The 21676-nt window shown below is 51.6% G+C and overlaps 1 protein-coding gene across 3 annotated transcripts in view; it reads right to left on the reverse strand.

Moving 5' to 3' along the window:
* LOC133351532 (transcription cofactor vestigial-like protein 2) overlaps nucleotides 1-21676 on the reverse strand; it is a 63126-nt gene that overhangs the window by 15000 nt on the left and 26450 nt on the right. For 2 of the 3 annotated variants that reach the window (XM_061566823.1, XM_061566840.1), the window contains exon 2: nucleotides 15129-15597. In XM_061566823.1, the coding sequence (XP_061422807.1) occupies nucleotides 15129-15597 (469 nt within the window). The remainder of the gene's footprint in view (nucleotides 1-15128; nucleotides 15598-21676) is intronic. The other variant, XM_061566833.1, reaches the window with a different exon arrangement.

Raw genomic sequence — 21676 nt, forward strand, 5'->3', positions numbered from 1 at the left:
TTGCGTGTCTCTCTCCCACCATCATCATCATCATCACGGTGGCTAGGAGATGTTAACTACCTCGCCTGGTATACAGGAGGTCGTGTGTTCAATCTCGACCCTGAAGGCTGCTGCTGTATATTTGGAGTTTATGTGTCTCTCTCTCTCTCATCATCATCACGGTGGCTAGGAGATGTTAACTACCTCGCCCCGCATACAGGAGGTCGTGAGCTCAATCTCGACCCTGAAGTCTGTTGCTGTATATTTGGAGTTTGCGTGTCTCTCTCCCACCATCATCATCATCATCACGGTGGCTAGGAGATGTTAACTACCTCGCCTGGTATACAGAAGGTCGTGGGTTCAATCTCGACCCTGAAGCCTGCTGCTGTATATTTGGAGTTTATGTGTCTCTCTCTCTCTCATCATCATCACGGTGGCTAGGAGATGTTAACTACCTCGCCCCGCATACAGGAGGTCGTGAGCTCAATCTCGACCCTGAAGTCTGTTGCTGTATATTTGGAGTTTGCGTGTCTCTCTCCCACCATCATCATCATCATCACGGTGGCTAGGAGATGTTAACTACCTTGCCCGGTATACAGGAGGTCGTGGGTTCAATCTCGACCCTGAATGCTGCTGCTGTATATTTGGAGTTTGCGTGTCTCTCTCTGTCTCATCATCATCATCACGGTGGCTAGGAGATGTTAACTACCTCGCCTGGTATACAGAAGGTCGTGGGTTCAATCTCGACCCTGAAGCCTGCTGCTGTATATTTGGAGTTTATGTGTCTCTCTCTCTCTCATCATCATCACGGTAGCTAGGAGATATTAACTTCCTCGCCTGGTATACAGGAGGTCGTCGGTTCAATCTCGACCCTGAAGCCTGCTGCTGTATATTTGGAGTTTGCGTGTCTCTCTCTCTCTCATCATCATCACGGTGGCTAGGAGATGTTAACTACCTCGCCCCGCATACAGGAGGTCGTGAGCTCAATCTCGACCCTGAAGTCTGTTGCTGTATATTTGGAGTTTGCGTGTCTCTCTCCCACCATCATCATCATCATCATCACGGTGGCTAGGAGATGTTAACTACCTTGCCTGGTGTACAGGAGGTCGTGGGTTCAATCTCGACCCTGAAGGCTGCTGCTGTATATTTGGAGTTTGCGTGTTTCTCTCTCTGTCATCATCATCATCATCATCACGGTGGCTAGGAGATGTTAACTACCTCACCTGGTATAGAGGAGGTCGTGGGTTCAATCTCGACCCTGAAACCTGCTGCTGTATATTTGGAGTTTGCGTGTCTCTCTCTCTCTCTCTCATCATCATCATCACGGTGGCTAGGATATGTTAACTACTTCGCCCGATATACAGGAGGTTGTGCGTTTAATCCCGACCCTAACGCCTGCTGTATATTTGGAGTTTGCGTGTCTCTCTCTCATTATCATCACAGTGGCTAGGATATGTTAACTACCTCGCCCCGTATACAGGAGGTTGTGGGTTCAATCCAGACCCTAACGCCTGCTGTATATTTGGAGTTTGTGTGTCTCTCTCATCATCATCACAGTGGCTAGGAGATGTTAACTACCTCGCCCCGTATACAGGAGGTTGTGGGTTCAATCCTGACCCTGACGCCTGCTGTATATTTGGACTTTGCGTGTCTCTCTTCCCGTGGTCGCGTAGATTTTTCTCGGGGTCCTCCGGGTTTTCTCTCCGCATTTAGAATCAACGTCACGCGTTGAGAGTATTTGGTTGCTATAAATTTCCGCAGGATGATAAGCCACTTCGTTGAGCGATCATTTATGACGGCCAGGTCGCTTCTCAAAAACGATCTAAACAGCTCAGCGGGCCTTCCCTGGTAGAATAAATAGAATAGTTTTAGTTTTAAAACACGCACACGCGGACGAAATGAGCAGCATCGCGCAGAGAGTCACGGAGAGGCCAAATCTTAGATTTGAAGTTTCCGTGACTGCAAGGATTCATACTTTTTGGTTTTTTCGGTAAAGTCACGTAGGTAAAAAAATGTAAATAAATTAACTCACGACGTTTCGAAAGCAACACAAGCCTTTCGAAACGTCGTGAGTTAAATTTCGATTTAAAGCTTTCGTGACTGCAGGGATTCATCTTCTTGGTTCTTTTGGTAAAGTCACGTAGAAGGGAAGTAATAAAATAATAAAAATAAAATAATTCTCACGACGTTTCGGCCACAACGCAAGCAGCCGTCCTCAGGTGAAGACCAGGTCTGTAGGGGAGTCTTCACCTGAGGACGGCTGCTTGCGTTGTGGCCGAAACGTGAGAATTATTTTATCTTTATTATTTTATTACTTCCCTTCTACGTGCCTTCACCGAAAGAACCAAGGAATCGTGAGTTAATTTTTTTTAAATTACCTACGTAAAAAATATTGCTTTCATCTCAAGGAGTCCTGACATTCCGATGGATTTTAAAAAACCCAAATCCAGGGTCACAATTGACCAAAACCCGACGATGCCCAGAAACGCACCCCCCATTGGCACAGTTGGCAACGTACGGTGCGAAAAGAAGATCTACATACATACAACATAGATTTGAAGCTGTCGTGACTGCAAGGATTCATACTCTTAGGCTTTTTCGATAAAGTCACGTAGGTAAGCCCCTCCCCCCTTAACTTGTATTTAAGGGCTGGTCTTTTGGAATTTTCCTCACTTGATGCAGTCATTTTTGCTGTGACGGTCCCACCTGATGACGGAGACTTGTGTTGCCTCCGAAACGTCGTGATTTATTATTTTATTTCCATTATTACTTTTATTAACTTTTAATTTTATTTTTTACCTACGTGACTTTACCGAAAAAACCTAACAGTATACATACATACAATTATATCCTGTAGCGATGGAGTTTTGCTGTCGTCCAGAGAAATTGTATCCCCATGGGTGGCCTGTCATTCTGGCCAAAATTGCGATTAAGTTCCGGTTCTAATCGTACGCATCACAATGTGTGCAGGTGGACTTCATGCCGATGTCGAGATCTGCTGCTGGCCACTGCCGAGCCAAAAACACCAGTCCAAGTCGCCGTTCGTCAAGGACGGACACGCGGCAACGGCGCACGAGATCCATCGACTTCTGGACGGTAGCCGCGGCCACGGATAGAGTATATATATACAAGGACTGTTTTCTTGGAATTTCTCTCACTTGATACAGCAATCGTGCTGTGACGGTTCCACCTGAAGACGGAAGCTTGTGTTGCCTCCGAAACGTCGTTATTTTCATTTTATTTTACTTCTATTAATTTAAATTACATTTTTTTCACCTACGTGACTTTACCGAAAAAACCTAACAATATGAATCCTTGCAGTCACGAAAGCTTCAAATCTAGAACGAATAGAGATCAACAGGTCAGGTCGTCCTGGCATCGTGGCACAGTCCTCGCACCACGGCAGGCACCACCGCTCCTCAACGCCACGCCGTCCCCCCCACATCTGTTCACTCCGCCGCTCAATCACGCGTTCGATAAATCAGTCAGTTGTTCAATAAATCAGTCAGTGGGGCTCTCTATTTACGCGGACGGCCGACAGACTCGTTACAACAGACATCAATTTGAGCGGACGGGTTCGGAATTTGAGAGTGGCCAAGGAAGCCTGCTTGCCCCCCCAACCCCCCCCCCTCCCTCTCTCTCTCTCTCCAGAAAAGATGCGCGCCCACCCTGGCGTTTCTTAGGCACTCGCCATCGCTTTATTTTGACATTTATATGCGTAGATAAGATGTGTTACAAGACAGGCGAGCTCCGTGCGTGCGCGTGCGTGCCTGTGTGCGTGTGTGGGGGGGAGCGGTAGTGCAGCGGTTAGCGCGCTGCGCTATGAACCCGGAGACACGGGTTCGATTCCCGCTCACGGCCAACACCAGTGACGATTATCTGAACCGGTCCTGGGCCTCCCCTAGGTCGACTCAGCCTGCAATGAGTACCTGGTGCGGTGTGTAAACATTGCCACTGGGGAGACAAAGGCGGTCGGTCGTGGTGCTGGCCACCCACCCCCTCGTGTACCGTTCCGGCCTTCATAGGTGCTCGCTAACAGCACTTGCCCCTACAGTCTGTTAAGGCTATACGGGGGATCTTTGTCTTTTATCTTTGTGCCACATTTTCGAGGTGCTCGCGAGTAGCACTTGCCTCAACGGTATGTTGAGGCTACACGGGGGAGCTTTGTCTTTGCGTGTGCGAGTTATGGGGAGCGGTAGTGTAGCGGTTAGCGCGCTGCGCTGCGAATCCCGGCGATTCGAAATCGATTCTCGCTTGCGGCCAACACCGGTGACGATTATTCGGAACCAGTCTTGGGCCCCCCCCCCCCCCCCCCCACTAGGTCGACTTAGCCACGAGGAAGACAAAGGCGACCGGGTGTGGTGCTGGCCACCCACCCCCTCGTGTGCCGTGCTGGTCTTCCTAGGTGCTCGCGAACAGCACTTGCCCCAACAGTCTGTTACGAGGCTACACGGGGGGTCTTTATCATTGTATGCGAGTAATGTGGATCTGTGGCGCAGTGGTTAGCGCACTGACGACGATTCCCGCTGACGACAGTGGCGATCATCCGAAACCCGCTCCCGGGCCTCCCCTAGGTCGACTCGGCCTCAAACGAGTACCACTGCGCGCCTCCCCGCGTCTCGGCGCGTTACGGGCCGCTCGAGGATGGATGGTTGTCTGAGCTTGAAGCGCAAACATTGCCGTGACCGTGAACGCAAATCGGGAGAACGTGACACATTGACAATTGGGCGGGTCACAAGAAACCAACACGTTGGTGAAATTTAGCTGCATACACTGCATTGTTGTGTGTGCGTGTGCTGTATGTTGAACTTCTTTCGCGCCGTACGCAGCCAGTCGCGCTAATCGGAGGAGCCGCGGGGGGAAAGGCAACAAACTGAACACCAAAAGCAGCTCTGCAGAAATGCGTTTTCAGTCGAGATGATTTTAAAAGCGCGCGGCTCCAGCGGCCTCCTATTGTCGGAGGGAAGAACGTTCCAGACGGCCGCGGAAACAGCGCATCTGAAAGCACCGCGCGATGTCGTTGTCCACCGTCTCTGTTCGACGGTAAACCAAAAGCTGCTGCGGCTGCTGTGAGGATGATGATAGGAGTTCCTGTGATGATGGTGGTTTACTCTGCCTTAGCGGGGGAGCGGTGGCGCAGCGGTTTGCGCTCCGCGCTAGGAATCCCGAAGAAACGAGATCGATTCTCGCTCTCCACCAACAACACCCAGTGACGATTATCTGAACCGGTCCCGGGCCTCCCCTAGGTCGACTCAGCATGAAGGCGAGTACCTGGTGCGGTGTGTAAAAAAAAATCAGAACTAGGGAGACAAAGGCGGCCAGGCGTGGTGCTGACCACCCACCCCCCGTGTCTCAATAGGTGCTGCTCGCTCACAGCACTTACCCCAACAGTCTATTAAGGTTAAATGGGAGTTCTTCGTCTCTTGTGTATATGCGTGTGTCTAAACAAATGTCAACACACTTCTTCGTACGTTCTGGTGAACGTGTGTTTTACTGTATTCCTACACACGTGTAAGCACAACACATCACTCGTGTGTCCGTTGTGCCTGGGGGTGTATACTCTATAAATCTTTCCGCGCTTAAAACACAAATCACTTATAGTGCATGGCGTTGTGTGCATTTGTATATGTGTGTGTGTATATTGGAACACTTTCCCCAACAGTCTGTTAAGGCTACACGGGGGATCTTTGTCGTCGTGTGTGGGGGAGCGGTGGCGCAGTGGTTAGCACCCTGTGCCACGAACCCGCTCACGGCCAACACCAGCGACGATTATCTGAAGCGGTCATGGGGCGTCGCCTGGGTCGACTCAGCCTCAAATGAGGCTCCCTGGTGCGGTGTTTAAACATCGCCACTGGGGAGCCGAATGCGGTCTGGCGAGCTGATGGCCACCTAACCCCCTGTGGGACGCGACCGCACGATAAACGGCACTTTTCCCCAACAGTCCGTCAAGGCTACACGGGTGATCTTTGCCTTTGCTCCTCTGTCCGTGTGTATTTATAGGCGCTCACGATTCGCCTTGCCCGGGTCGCGTTTCCCTGTCAAACAAATATCATTACCCCGCGTTCCCACCGCGGCGTTCTCCCCGTGCGCGATATGCATCCTAACACAACCGCTCACGAAGACAAAGAAGCCCCGTGTAGCCTCAGCAGACTGTTGGGGCTGCAAGTGCTGTTCGGCCAAGCACCTTTTGAAGGCCGACACGTGACACTCGCTGGGTTTGGGTGGGCAACGTCACGCGCGCGCGCCCGGCCGCCTTTGTCTCCCTAGTGGCCATGTCTTACGCATGGCACCAGGTACCCGGTTATGATGTTTACGCAGGTACTGATTTGTTTGTGCAGCTTACTCGTTTAAGGCCGAGATCGCCGTTACTGCTGTCAAGCGTGGCCGGGTGTCGAACTCGGGTGGCCGCGTTCGCAGGGGATGTGCGCTAACAGCTTGTATTTTTTTTCTATATATATACTTGAATATACCTACTGCACATTCGTTAAACTATACCGCTACACGCACACACACATACAAAAGCAAAGATCTTCCGCATAGCCTTTAACAGACTGTTGGGGCAAGTGCTGTAAGCGTGCACCTAGGAAGCTCGGAACGGGACACGGTGGGGGGGAGGGGTTGACCAGTACCACGCCCGGCCGCCTTTGTCTCCCCTGTGACGATGTTCACACATCGTACCAAGCACCCGTTAAGGTTGAGTCGATCTAGGAGATACACGGGACTCGTTCACTGGTGGTAGTCGTGGCCGGGAAGTCAACTCGGGTATGCCCAGGATCATATCGCATTGCGCTAACCACTGCGCCACCGCTCCACCGATATGGCTTGCACCATCTTCCAGACATCACCGGGACATCGTCCATCACGATCAGTGGCGCGTTACGAAAGCGTCACGTGCGTTTGGAAGTTACGGGGCGAAAAATTTGACGACGCGTAGGGTTATAGTCAGCAATGCAACTCGACGCATTCGTCAAACACACCGTGGCCTGAAAAAAAAAAGAATACATGTAAAATTTCGATTTAAAGCTTTCGTGACTGCAGGGATTCATCTTCTTGGTTCTTTCGGTAAAGTCACGTAGGAGGAAAATAATAAAATAATATAAATATAAAACAATAAAATTTCTCTGCAACACAAGCAATCATCATCAGGTGATGATCATCACCTGATGATGATTGCTTGTGTTGCAGTCGAAACGTAGTGAGAATTTATATTGTTTTATATTTATATTATTTTATTATTTCCCTTCTACGTGACTTTACCGAAAGAACCAAGAATATGAATACCTGCAGTCACGAAAGCTTTAAATCAAAATTTTATTGCCGCGTTGTTTACGTGACAAACCTTACTGGCCGTGTCGGGTGGTGGAGGGATACGGCACATTTATCGTTAGGTGATCTAACCCAAACACCTTTATTGTGCTAAGTTACTATATTAGTATAAATATTAACATCGTTATAACGATGTTACTATTTACGACTAGTTTTCTTTTCTTTTTACCCGGTAAGGCCCCAAATGAGCCATGTAGCTGTTTTTCGGCAGCAATCTGGCTATCACAAACAATGGCTTATCACTTGGTAATGTATCGTAGGCGAATACTCTGAACGCGTGTTACTAAATGTGGAGGGGAAAAACCGGACTACGGACAGAGAGAGACACGCAAACTCCAAATATACAGCAGCAGGCGTCAGGGTTGGAATCGAACACACGACCTCCTGCATACCAGGCGAGGTAGTTAACATATCATAGCTACCGTGATGATGATGATGATGAAAGAGACACGCAAACTCCAAATATACAGCAGCAGGCGTCAGGGTTGGAATCAAACCCACGACCTCCTGCATACCAGGCGAGGTAGTTAACATCTTCTAGCCACAGTGATGATGATGATGAGAGAGAGACACGCAAACTCCAAATATACAGCAGTAGGCGTCAGAGTTGGAATCGAACCCACGACCTCCTGTACACCAGGCGAGGTAGTTAACATCTCATAACCACCGTGGCGCCCCTATATATACCGCGTTCGCTAGCTGTGCGATATTCATTGAGGACCCTGCTGTACCTGTTCTCGGTAGTATCGACGTTTCTAGTTGTTGTTGTTGTTGCTGTTGTGGTTGTTGTTGTACTCAAGCAGCCCCACGGATCCCCCGTGTAAAATATCCGGGCAACAGCTGACTCAACGGGACCGTTATCCGCGTAACAAAGTAAAATAAACGTCGAATGAAAGTAATTGAAGCAAATGCATCATGATTTAATAACTATGAGTAACAATCGGCGAATGCTGCCAGAGAGGCAATGAACATTTGGACGACAGTGTGTTAGTATTGAACAACAACGACGATGATGATTCATTGATTATTTACTGCGCTTTGACGGATAGAGACCCTCCCTACGTGTGCCTCAGCAACGCTGCTTGAGTAAAATCTCAATTCTTCAGTGGTTCTCGACCTTCTGGGCCTCATCAGCAGTGCAGAGTCGGGCTCGCAATGACTGCTGGGTGAGCAGATGTTATGGTTATGATTGTTGTTCTTATTATGACTATTGGCAAGCGGGCTCCGCGTTAGATACGGGACTCAAGGCGATGAGTTTGTGAGTGAATCCTCCCAGTGGGGGAAGGGGGGGGGAAAGGGAAGAGGGGGGGGGGGGGAGACCCCCCCACACACTCCGCACGTAACCACCGCCCCCGCCCCCCTCGCCCGCACCAACGAGCAGGAGAACTATGACCTCTGAGTGTCGTATTTATTGGAACAAACATCGGAACATTCCGCGGCTTGATGGACGCAAGGTGCCAGATCCCTCGTGCGCATCGCCAGCGGGCGCAGCGTCCGTGACCACCATCATCACCACCATCATCACCACCATCATCACCACCACCACCACCATCATCACCACCATCACCACCACCACCACCACCATCATCATTACCACCACCACCACCATCACCACCACCACCACCATCATCACCACCATCACCACCACCACCACCATCATCACCAACGCCACTACCATCACCACCGTCACCACCACCACCATCACCACCACCACCACCATCACCATCATCACCATCACCACCATCATCACCATCACCACCACCGCCACCACCACTACCACCACCACCACCACCATCATCACCACCACCACCACCACCGCCACCACCGTCACCACCATCACCACCACCATCATCACCACCATCATCATCACCACCACCACCACCACCACCACTGCCACCACCACCATCACCACCACCATCACAACCATCACCACCATCATCATCACCACCATCACCACCATCACCACCATCACCACCACCATCACCACCGCCATCGCCACCACCATCACCACCACCATCACCACCACCATCACCACCACCATCGCCACCACCATCACCACCACCCCCACCTCCACCACCATCACCACCATCACCACCACCATCATCACCATCACCACCATCACCACCACAACCATCACCACCGCCACCACCACCACCACCATCACCACCGCCATCACCACCACCACCACAACCACCACCACCACCACCATCATCACCATCATCATTACCACCACCACCACCATCACCACCACCACCGCCACCGTCACCACCATCACCACCACCACCGCCACCACCACCACCGCCACCACCGTCACCACCATCACCACCATCACCATCACAACCATCATCACCATCATCATTACCACCACCACCATCACCACCACCACCGCCACCGTCACCACCATCACCACCACCACCGCCACCACCACCACCGCCACCACCGTCACCACCATCACCACCATCACCATCACCACCATCGCCACTATCACCACCATCACCACCACCACCACCGCCACCACCGCCACCACCATCACCACCGCCACCACCACCACCGCCACCACCACCACCGCCATCACCACCGCCACCACCACCTCCACCACCGCTACCATCACCACCGCCACCACCATCACCGCCACCACCATCACCACCGCCACCATTACCACCATCACCGCCACCGCCACCACCACCGCCACCACCACCACACCCGCCGCGCACGTCCGCGATTGCAAGCTAAGCGGTGTTCAGCCTGGTTAGTAACCTAGATGGGTGACCGATTGGGGAACGGCGCCCATGGTGCGTTTCCGAGACTTGAGCTGCGCTTTGTAGATTAAAAAAAAACCTCAAATAAATCAAATGTTTTTAATATAAAATCCAACGCGCCAATAATAATAATAATGATAATTGGGGGCAGCTTGTGAGTAACCCAGAGATTACACATCTATAGTCCAGCCACGATCTATCCACTGCTGGACGAAGGTCCCCCGAGGCCCCTGTGAGCAATAGATGATGATGATGATGATTGTTATTGTTGTTGTTGTGCCACTGTAGCGGCACCCTCGTGGTTCCGTCTCCGCGGTGAAGGGCGTGGCTCTCCCTCCTTTGGCTGCCGCTCCGTGGCGAGGCTCGACGTGGGGGTCAACGTGACGTGGGGGTCAATGTGACGTGGGGGTCAATGTGAGGGGGGGTCAATGTGAGGGGGGGTCAATGTGCGGGGGGGGTCAACGTGACGTGGGGGTCAATGTGAGGGGGGGTCAATGTGAGGGGGGGTCAATGTGAGGGGGGGTCAATGTGACGTGGGGGTCAATGTGACGTGGGGGTCAATGTGAGGGGGGTCAATGTGACGTGGGGGTCAATGTGAGGGGGGGTCAATGTGAGGGGGGGTCAATGTGAGGGGGGGTCAATGTGACGTGGGGGTCAATGTGAGGGGGGGTCAACGTGACGTGGGGGTCAATGTGAGGGGGGGTCAATGTGACGTGGGGGTCAATGTGAGGGGGGGTCAATGTGACGTGGGGTCAATGTGACGTGGGGGTCAATGTGACGTGGGGGTCAATGTGAGGGGGGGTCAATGTGAGGGGGGGGCAATGTGACGTGGGGGTCAATGTGACGTGGGGGTCAATGTGAGGGGGGGTCAATGTGAGGGGGGGACAATGTGACGTGGGGGGCAATGTGACGTGGGGGTCAATGTGACGTGGGGGTCAATGTGAGGGGGGGTCAATGTGACGTGGGGGTCAATGTGACGTGGGGGTCAATGTGAGGGGGGGTCAATGTGAGGGGGGGTCAATGTGAGGGGGGGTCAATGTGACGTGGGGGTCAATGTGAGGGGGGGTCAATGTGAGGGGGGGTCAATGTGAGGGGGGGTCAATGTGACGTGGGGGTCAATGGGAGGGGGGGTCAACGTGACGTGGGGGTCAATGTGAGGGGGGGTCAATGTGCGGGGGGGGTCAACGTGAGGGGGGGTCAACGTGAGGGGGGGTCAACGTGACGTGGGGGTCAATGTGAAGGGGGGGTCAATGTGAGGGGGGGGCAATGTGAGGGGGGGTCAATGTGAGGGGGAGTCAATGTGACGTGGGGGTCAATGTGAGGGGGGGTCAATGTGAGGGGGGGTCAATGTGACGTGGGGGTCAATGTGACGTGGGGGTCAATGTGACGTGGGGGTCAATGTGAGGGGGGGTCAATGTGACGTGGGGGTCAATGTGACGGGGGGGCCAATGCGAGGGGGGGTCAATGTGAGGGGGGTCAATGTGAGGGGGGTCAATGTGACGTGGGGGTCAATGTGAGAGGGGGTCAATGTGAGGGGGGGTCAATGTGAGGGGGGGTCAATGTGACGTGGGGGTCAATGTGACGTGGGGGTCAATGTGAGGGGGGTCAATGTGAGGGGGGTCAATGTGAGGGGGGGTCAATGTGAGGGGGGGTCAATGTGAGAGGGGGTCAATGTGAGGGGGGGTCAATGTGAGGGGGGGTCAATGTGAGAGGGGGTCAATGTGAGGGGGGTCAATGTGAGGGGGGGTCAACGTGACGGGGGGTCAATGTGACGTGGGGGTCAATGTGAGGGGGGGTCAATGTGACGTGGGGGTCAATGTGAGGGGGGGTCAATGTGAGGGGGGGTCAATGTGAGGGGGGGTCAATGTGCGGGGGGGGTCAATGTGAGGGGGGGTCAACGTGACGTGGGGGTTAATGTGAGGGGGGGTCAATGTGAGGGGGGGTCAATGTGAGGGGGGGTCAATGTGAGGGGGGGTCAATGTGAGGGGGGGTCAACGTGACGTGCCCGAAACCCGCGTGTGCCCTCCAAGCCGCGTCTTCCTCCTCCTTCTCCCCGTGCATGAACGACCGTAATCTCAGATTTGTTTCACTTAAATGAACATCATCTAGTTCGCCTTCAAGCCACACTTGTTTAAAATGACAAGCGGCAGGAGAAGTCACGTACTGAGACGAGTGTGTGTGTGTATATATAAATGTCGATGGGAGTTTTTTGCGAGTATCAAAATGATGAGAAGTCAAGAATAGGTTTTAGCCATTCTGGTAATAACACAGGAAAGTGGTGAGATGTTCAAACACCAAATTGATACCTTTTGCAAGGCATCAAGTCTGCATTGACCACACACACTGCTCGTGGCTAAACATACAATACAGTACGAATCACATACCTGCATTTCCTATAAATATGCTAAATTCCTCATGATATGCATATTCTTTTGTTAAGGCTCCCCCTTTCTTCCCCCCTTCCAACCCAGCTTATATATATGCTCCAAGCACGTGTGCTGTTTCATTCAGACGCTGTCGCCTCGACAGACCTGGTTTTCACCTGAGGACAGCTGCTTGCGTTGTGACCGAAACGTCGTGAGAATTATTTTATAATGTTTTATTTTTTTATTTTTTTATTACTTCCCTTCTACGTGACTTTACCGAAAGAACCAAGAAGAAAAAAAACATGCTCTGATAATCTACGAGCATCTGTCATTGAAACTGATTGTCCTACACCAGGGGCAGCCTTCTTCATGGACTTGTTCTCACCATCAGCGTGAGACCAGAGGTCGCAAAAAGGCAAACAGCACCATGACAATGCGAGCATCAGCACACCGATAGCTCGGGTCGAGGAGTTATATTTAGCACGCGTTAATATACTCTTGGGTCTTTCAGAAAAGTCACGTAGATAGAATAAAATTAACCCGTAAAAACAAAGTTTTTCACTATAAATCCTTTATATGCTTGGCATCGGGGCAGCTAGAGTCCTCTCGTCCTCTGGCTTGAGATGGCTGCCACCTATGGGTCAGATGATTGTCTGGCAGCATTAAACAATTGGTAATTAAATATTTTAAAAAAATTCCCTAAACAGTGTAAAATTTTCACGGAAATGCATTGTCACACACAACGAGTCTATGTGCAAAATGTCAGCTCTATTGGATCACGGGACGTAGGGTTAAACAACGACCGAAAGATTTGCACGGTCGTAAGCACGCAAGCACGCAAGCAAGCAAGCAAGCGAACTTAATATAAATTATTTAAAAGAGTAAAATAATATTATTTTATTAAAAAGAATAAAATAATATTATTCTATTAATAAAAAAATAAAAAGTAAAAATTCCATTATCTTTCTATCTACGTAGATATGTATGTTGTATATATACACACTGAAGTATATTATATAAACATTACATTAAGATCTAACGCGACCGGGGAGAATTCCTTTGGGCACTTCTCGCCTCTCGCACAAAGACAAAGATGCCCGTACAGCCTCCACAGACTGCTGAGGCAAGTGCCGTTAGTGAGCACGGCACACGAGCGGGGGGTGGGTGACCCCGACCGCTTTTGTCTCCCCGGTGCGGACGTTTGCACCCCGGGGCCCAGCCAGGTGGCTCATTGAATGCTGAGTCGACCTAAGCGAGGGCCCAAGGAATCGGTGTCGGCTTGTTCGTCGCACCGATGTTGGCCGTGACCCTGAATCCGAACCCCTCCCCCCCCCCTCTGGGAGCTTCGTCAACGCCCTGGCGCTAACCGTTGCGCCACCGCTCCCCCGGCACGTGGAGGTAGGTAATTGTACCCTTTGTACCGGTTAAAAGGGTAAAGGTAAAGATGTCGACATGCCAAGGGGTAAGGGTAAAGGGTAGGGTAAAAGGTAGGCTCGTTGCTTTTAACCTTTTACCTTACCTGCTAAAGGGTAGAAGGTCGGGTAGAGTGAATTGTATTGTGGTAAGGTAAAGGGTAGGGTAAATGTAGGCTCGTTGTTTTTACACTTTTACCTTTACCTTGCCGAGGCCTACGTGGAGGGGAGCGGCGGGGGCGTTGTTATGCAAGTGATAGCGCGCGTCTGTGGGCCAACCGTGTCTGTGATTGCAATTATTCATTGGTACTAATTTGAAAGGCCACGTGAAGTGTTTCTGGCCGCCGTTGCCGCGAGAGATTGCGTGACCGCGTGGTCTCGTTAAGCGACGCACGTGAGCGAGTGATGTGGCAGAGTCGACAAGCCGTGGGGTTCCTTATTCCCCAACCACTCACACCTCGTCCGGCTCCGCTCCGTTCATTCAGGAGCTCGGACAGCGTTACCTATTTGCTAAATCAGCGAACGGATTTCATCGACGATTTGCGTTCACGATTCGTGCACCAATTCTCACCGTCAGCGTGCTTGAGAATCGATTTCTCAAAAGTAAAAACTAATAAATGTACGCTCGCCACGTGTCCCCTTTGCAGGCGATTGAACAGATAAACAACAACAACCAACATGACCAACAATTTAACACGTAGGCTTTCGCGACCAATATTATTCTTAATATAGGTTTTTGGGTCAGATCGCGTTATTTATAAATGTGTCGTAACCCTCCACCACCCGACACGGCCAATCAGTAAAAAATGTGTCACTTTTTCAAAGGACAATTAATTCACTTCTTTAGCCCACCGGTGTGCTGAAGAGAGAATCAACAGCATTTTTTAATTTGAGTAGCGCGACGTTTCGCTGATAATTACAAAATAATATTATTTTATAGTCCAACAATCAGCATAACCAACAACAACCAACATAACCAACAACCAACATAACCAACAACAACCAACAACAACCACCAACAACCACCAACAACAACCAACAACAACCAACAACCAACAACCACCACCACCAACAACAACCAACAACAACCAACAACCACCACCAACAACAACAACCAACATAACCAACAACAACCAACAGCAACCACCAAAAACAACCAACAACAACCAACATAACCAACACTCAACATAACCAACAACAACCACCAACAACCACCAACAACAACCAACCACCAACAACAACCACCAACAACAACCAACAACCACCAACACAACCACCCCACGCACCTTTCCATGCGCGCCGCTCACCGCGCTCCGCCTGCTCGGCTCCCGGCGTCGACGCCCGCGTCCCCGTCGCCGCGGGGGGCTGCTGGCTGAGCGCGCGGCTGAAGTGCTCGTCCACTTCGCTGGCGATGTCCCCGCGGAAGTAGGTGAGCAGCAGGCAGCGAGAGGTGAGGTACTGCGCCGCGGGCACTCGCTCCTTGTCGTGCCGCTGCTGCTGCTGATGATGATGAGACGCGTCTCCCGATGCTGACGAAGCCGCTGCTGCTGCTGTTGTTGTTGTTGTCGCAGCTGTTGTTGTTGTTGCTGTCTCCTCGTCTGTGCCGCCTTCCTCGGGGTCTGCTCGGTCACCGCCGCCTCTCGCCGCGTGCCGGCTGCCCTCGGGCGGCGGGGGCTGCCCTTCGAGCGGGGCGCTGCTGCCCGCGTTGATGCCCTCGAACAAGTCGTTCATCTTGCCCGGGAAGAGCTGCAGCTTCTGTGGTGGTGGTGGCGGTGTGTTGTGGTGGTGGTGGTGGCGGTGGCGGTGGTGGCGGTGGTGGTGGCGGTGGTGGCGGTGGTGGTGGTGGTGGCGGTGGTGGTGGTGGCGGTGGAGGAGGCGGTGGTGGGTGGTGGTGGCGGTGTGTGGTGGTGGCGGTGTGTGGTGGTGGTGGCGGTGGTGGCGGTGGTGGTGGCAGGTGGCGGTGGTGGCGGTGGTGGTGGCGGGGGTGGCGGTGGTGGCGGTGGCGGTGTGTGGTGGTGGTGGTGGTGGCGGTGGTGGCGGTGGCGGCGGTGGCGGTGGCGGCGGTGGCGGCGGTGGAGGTGGTGGTGGTGGCGGTGGTGGCGGTGGAGGATGTTCGAGATACGGACAGACACAACACACGGACACGTGAGACAAAGACACCCCCTTACTGCTACAGCCAACACCACACCCGGCCGTCTTTATCTCCCCGGTGGCGATTATTTTTGCGTGTTTTTTTTTACACCGCACCAGGTACTCATTTGAGGCTGAGTTGACCTAAGGTTCAGATAATCGTCACCGGTGTTGGGCGTGAGCTGGAATCGAACTCGGGTCGCCGGGTTCATAGCGCACCGCGCTCACCGCGCAGAGACATAAGCACAGGGACACAGAGAGACACACACACAGACAAAAAGACAAAGATCCCCCGTATAGCCTGCAACAGACTGTTGGGGCAAGTGCTGTTAGCGAGCACATGTGAAGGTCGGCACGGCACACGAAGGGATCGGTGATCAGCACCACGCCCGGCCGCCTTTGTCTCACCAGTGGCGATGATTACACACCGCACCAGATACTCATTTGAGTATTTGGCTTTAACCAAAAGACTCATAGAATAAATGAATTATAATTAAATAATTATTTGATTATGGAATTCGTGACCAAACATTTGCAATGTAGCAGCACCCTCCTTCAAAAGAAGTCTTGAGACTCGGCGATGCTTTCCCACACGAAGGGCAACGGGTGGTATTCGTTACGTAGTGTGGGTGAAAGAAGGCGGATTGACGTGACTTTAGAAGGAACGTCATCGTTTGGAAGATGTGGAGTGGCCGGTTCACTCATACGCGGGGTGGTGCACTGCTCGCTGCGAGAGTGATCCGCTTGCTGGATCGTTCGAGGTGGTGGTGACGGCCTCAGCGTTTTGGGGGAGGAGGCTTCCATCGAGCAGTGGATTGACCATGGCTACTGACTATGATGATTATGATTGAAAGTTACGATTTGGACACGTGTGCAGGATTGACGACAACGAGACGTTTTAGAAGCGTGTTCTTCAGACAAATGGAAGGAGGCAGGCGGCGAGAGAGAAAGAGCTCACGGAGAACGGCTCGACCAAGACGACATCATGAAGAGATCGGTGCCACAAAGATGTGCGGCCACTGCTGGAGCCGTATCGGCACCAAGGCAGAGGAAAGTGAAAACTTATGACGAAATGTGCAGGGGACAGCTACGGTGGCTATCTGCCCATGGATCGTGGTGATGATGATGATGATCAGCAACCTACGTCGTCAAGCAAAGTGTTTGTTGTTCAACGTAGAAGGATCTCCCAACAAAGGCAAATATTCCCCGTATAGCCTGAACGGACTGTTGGGGCAAGTGCAGTTAGCGAGCACCTATGAAGGCCGGCACGGCACGCGAGGGGGTAGGTGGCCAACACCACGCCCGGCCGCCTTTGTCTCCCCAGTGGCGATGCTTACACACCACACCAGGTACTCATTTGAGGCTGAGTCGACCTAGGGGAGGCCCAGGACCGGTTTAGATAATCGTCACCGGTGTTGGCCGTGAGCGGGGGATCGAACTCTGGTCGCCGGGTTCGTAGTGCAGCGCGCTAACCACTACACCACCGCTCCCCACACACGGGCACACACTCACAGTCACACATGTTCTGCCAGTCTTTGCGACTTTACAAAGAAAGAATTCGTCTTCAATATGCGACTAAAGCCACACTCGCGCAGCACGTGCAACGGCGTGACTGCTCCTGGGGAGCGGTGGCGCTGTGGTTAGCGCTGCACTGCACTACGAACCGGGCGACCCCTTTACTGTGATGCCCAGCCACCGCTCACCAGAGTGAGCACTGCCCCGGCTGCCCCCTCTTCGACTTTGTTAACTATTCACAAAAGTTTTGTTATACAACAACAACAGTGTGTGCGTGTTGTTTAAGCGGAAGATGCGGTGTCATCGCGTGTTTGCTCTGGAGATGTCACTCGATATGCAGGACGCATCACCACCACCCTACCCAACTCCCTTCCCCCACCACCACCACTACTCCCCTTGCGAACGGGACGTCTCCACTTCCAGGGGGGATTATGATCCAAGTGAATGAAACATGTTAATGAGCAGGACAGAATAAACACGCGCTCGTGTCGTTTTTTTTTTCTAAACTCGTGTAGCCGCGATTCGGGGGTCAAGCTACAATCGTATGCGGGTTGTCCACTTATCTGTTTTGTGGTTTATGTTCTCAGCAACGGCACCGAATCATTATTCTGTGTTGTGTATTGTTATATAATTGTGCGTTTGAACTGCCCCAACCCCTCCCCCATAGCGTAGAGAGGCGGGGTTCCTTGTCTATAACAAAGACAAAGATCCCCCGTGTAGCCTTAACAGACTTTTGGGGGTAAGTTCCGGTACCGAGCACTTTTGAAGACCGGCACGGCACACGAGGGGGTGTGGGTGGCCAGAACCACCCCCGGCCGCCTTTGTCTCCCCAGTGGCGATTTTTTGCACACCATTTGAGGTTGAGTCAACCTAGAGGAGGCCCAGAATCGGTTTTAGATAAACGTCACCGGTGTTGGTCGTGAGCGGGAAGCGAACACGGGTCACCGGGTTCGTAGCGCTAACCACTACACTACCGCTCCCCAATCACACACACACTCACACACGCACTCAGAGACGCGCGCGCACACAACAACCGCCATTCGTCACTAAGTGGCGGTGACGTCACCACGACGCTTGTGCCAGGCTATGTGCACCTTGAGGCCACACACACACTCACACACGCACGCACGCACACTCACACGCGCACTCACACACGCGCGCACACACACTCACACACGCACGCACACACACACGCACGCACACACTCACACACGCACACACACACTCATACACGCACACTCACACACGCACACACACTCACACACACTCACACACGCACGCACACACACTCACACACGCACACACACACTCACACACTCACACGCGCATACTCTCACACGCGCACTCACACACGCGCGCACACACACACGCACACGCACGCGCACACACTCACACACGCGCGCACACACACTCACACACGCACGCACACACTCACACACGCACACTCACACACGCACACACACTCACACACACTCACACACACACACACGCGCGCACACACACTCACACACTCGCACACTCACACACTCGCACACGCACACACGCGCACACGCACACACGCGCGCACACACACGCGCACTCACACACGCGCGCACACACTCACGCACACACTCACACACGCACGCACACACTCACACACGCACACCATGCATCTCGAACCTGCAAGTTACCAGCATTGACCCAAGCGAAGCCGAACGCTGCCGCTGATGAGACACTCTGAGTGTGTGTAACCGCTCCAGAGTGTTTTGCTCGTTTTGAATCAATGCTGCTCCAATTACGCCCTCTGAGGATGCCGTGCGTGCATGCTGATGGGATGTGTAAGACTTTTACCTTTGACGTGGAGAGACATGATTTATTTATGTAACTGTAGTATCATCAACAACGACGATTGTTAGAAGTCATGCAGTATATGATTATATAATCGATTTGTATAAGTACACATTTGAATTTTTATGAAGACAAAGATCCCCCGTGTAGCCTTCACAGACTGTTGGGGCAAGTGCTGTTAGCGAGTAGCGCTTGTGAAGGCCGACACTGTCATACGCGCCTTTGTCTCTCCAGCGGCGATGTGTTTACACACCGCACCAGGTATTCATTTTAGGCTGAGTCGACCTAGGGGAGGCTCAGTACTGGTTCAGATAATCATCACCTGGTGTTCGTGTTGGCCCTAATTGGGAATTGAACTCGGGTCGCCGGGTTCGTAGTGCAGCGCAAAAATGCAGTGTCAAAGACAAAGATACACCATATAGCCTTAACATGCTTCTGGGGCAAGTGCAATGAAAGACAAATATCTCTCACTGCCATGTGATTCAACAATCGATCTCCACCAACACGCGATTGGGGGAGGCCTTCATCCAGCAGTGGATAGAGCACGACCGACAATGACAATGATGATGATGATCCTAATTGTATTCCGTAAGTACGTGCACACAGTCCGCTATTAAATGTTAAGACAATGCATCTTCACACACGTTGTGTTAATACACCATGTACATATAAATATACATATATACATGCCCATGCCGGCATGTTGTACGTTGCTAAAGACGCGTTTCTAGGCTGTGGATTAGTGCACACGCATTACCGTACAAGCGGTCGTTACTCCACGTGGCGTTTTCTTTTTGCCGGCAGCGTGCGCTACAGGGAGGATTTGCGGTCAGATTATCACTGCAGGATATGTAGACTGTCTGCATATGCCGTGCGGTTTATATATATATATACACGTGTGAATATACGGACAATACCTCGGTTTACGTCGGGGGATGCGTTCCTGAAAGGTGCCATGACGAACAACGAAACGACGTAAGTCGAAGCGACTTAAGGTATCGTGCGTGGTGGAGGTGAAGGCTGAAGAGACGACGGATAACGAGAACGGAGGGACGGGCGATGCTGTCAGCGACGTAAGTGTGGGGTCGAGGCGTCGGTGTTGGTAGTAAAGTGAACAAAGTGGCGACGTATTCGCGAAACGACGTAAGAGAGGGAGACGAAACTCGGGGTTTTAACCCGACTGTTTACCAGCGAACACGAATCAAACGTATGTTCTGTATCTCCACATACATGCCATGAAATTACGACGTATTCAACACCGTCAGCTCTTCTTCTTTGGTTCTTTCGGTAAAGTCACGTAGAAAGAAATTAATAAAATAATAAAAATAAAACATATTAAAATAATTCTCACGACGTTTCGGCCACAACGCAAGTAGCCGTCTTCAGGTGAAGACCAGGTCTGTCAAGGAGACAGACAGTCAAGGAGACAGACCTGTTCTTCACCTGAAGACGCCTACTTGCGGTGTCGTGATAATTATTTTATAATGTTTTATTTTTATTATTTTATTTATTTATTTCTACGTGACTTTACCGAAAGAACCAAGAAGATGAATCCCTGCAGTCACGAAAGCTTTAAACCGTCAGCTCTGTTGCATTTCCAATGCGATGTTGTCAAGTGAGAAACACCTGGGGCCGTTTCGACTCTCCGGGGTCTCATCAGCAATTGGTTACTGGTAGCGGCACTCCGGATAAACTACGGGACCCCGTGCGAGGCGATACACTAACACACACGTGGGTACACTAACACACACGTAGGTACACTAACACACACGTGTATTGATACGTCGGGAGGCACGATGGGTTTTATATATATATTCCAAGTTAAAACATCACGAGTTTATGTAATGTAGCGTGTATGTATATAAATTGTGTATGTTATCGTATACATATTCTTGGTTCTTTCGGTAAAGTCACGTAGAAGGGAAATAAATAAAAAGAAAACATAATACAATAATTATATTAGTATGTTTTATTTTTATTATTTTATTATTTCCCTTCTACGTGACTTTACCGAAAGAACCAAGAAGATGAATCCCTGCAGTCACGAAAGCTTTAAATCGAAATTTAGCGTATACATGTAGGTGAAACACCGTTGTAGTAGTAGACAACACGGTCTGGATGTCAATGTAGCACAATGTGTTTTGCATAGAGTCTTTAACAGACTGTTGGCGCAAGCGCTGTTAGCGAGTAGCCCCTATGGAAAGCCGAGGCGACACACGAGGGGGTGGAGGTAGCCAGCACCACGACCGGCCGCCTTTTCTCTTCACCAGAGGTGATGTTCACACACCGCACCAGCTACTCGTTTTAAGGCTGAGTCGACCTCGGGGAGACCCGGGCGCTTGTTCAGATATGTGTCAATTGA

This window comes from Lethenteron reissneri, chromosome 5, assembly GCF_015708825.2.
Source record: "Lethenteron reissneri isolate LAM-NWPU_2019-01 chromosome 5, ASM1570882v1, whole genome shotgun sequence".
In the NCBI taxonomy this organism is placed as follows: Eukaryota; Metazoa; Chordata; class Hyperoartia; order Petromyzontiformes; family Petromyzontidae; genus Lethenteron; species Lethenteron reissneri.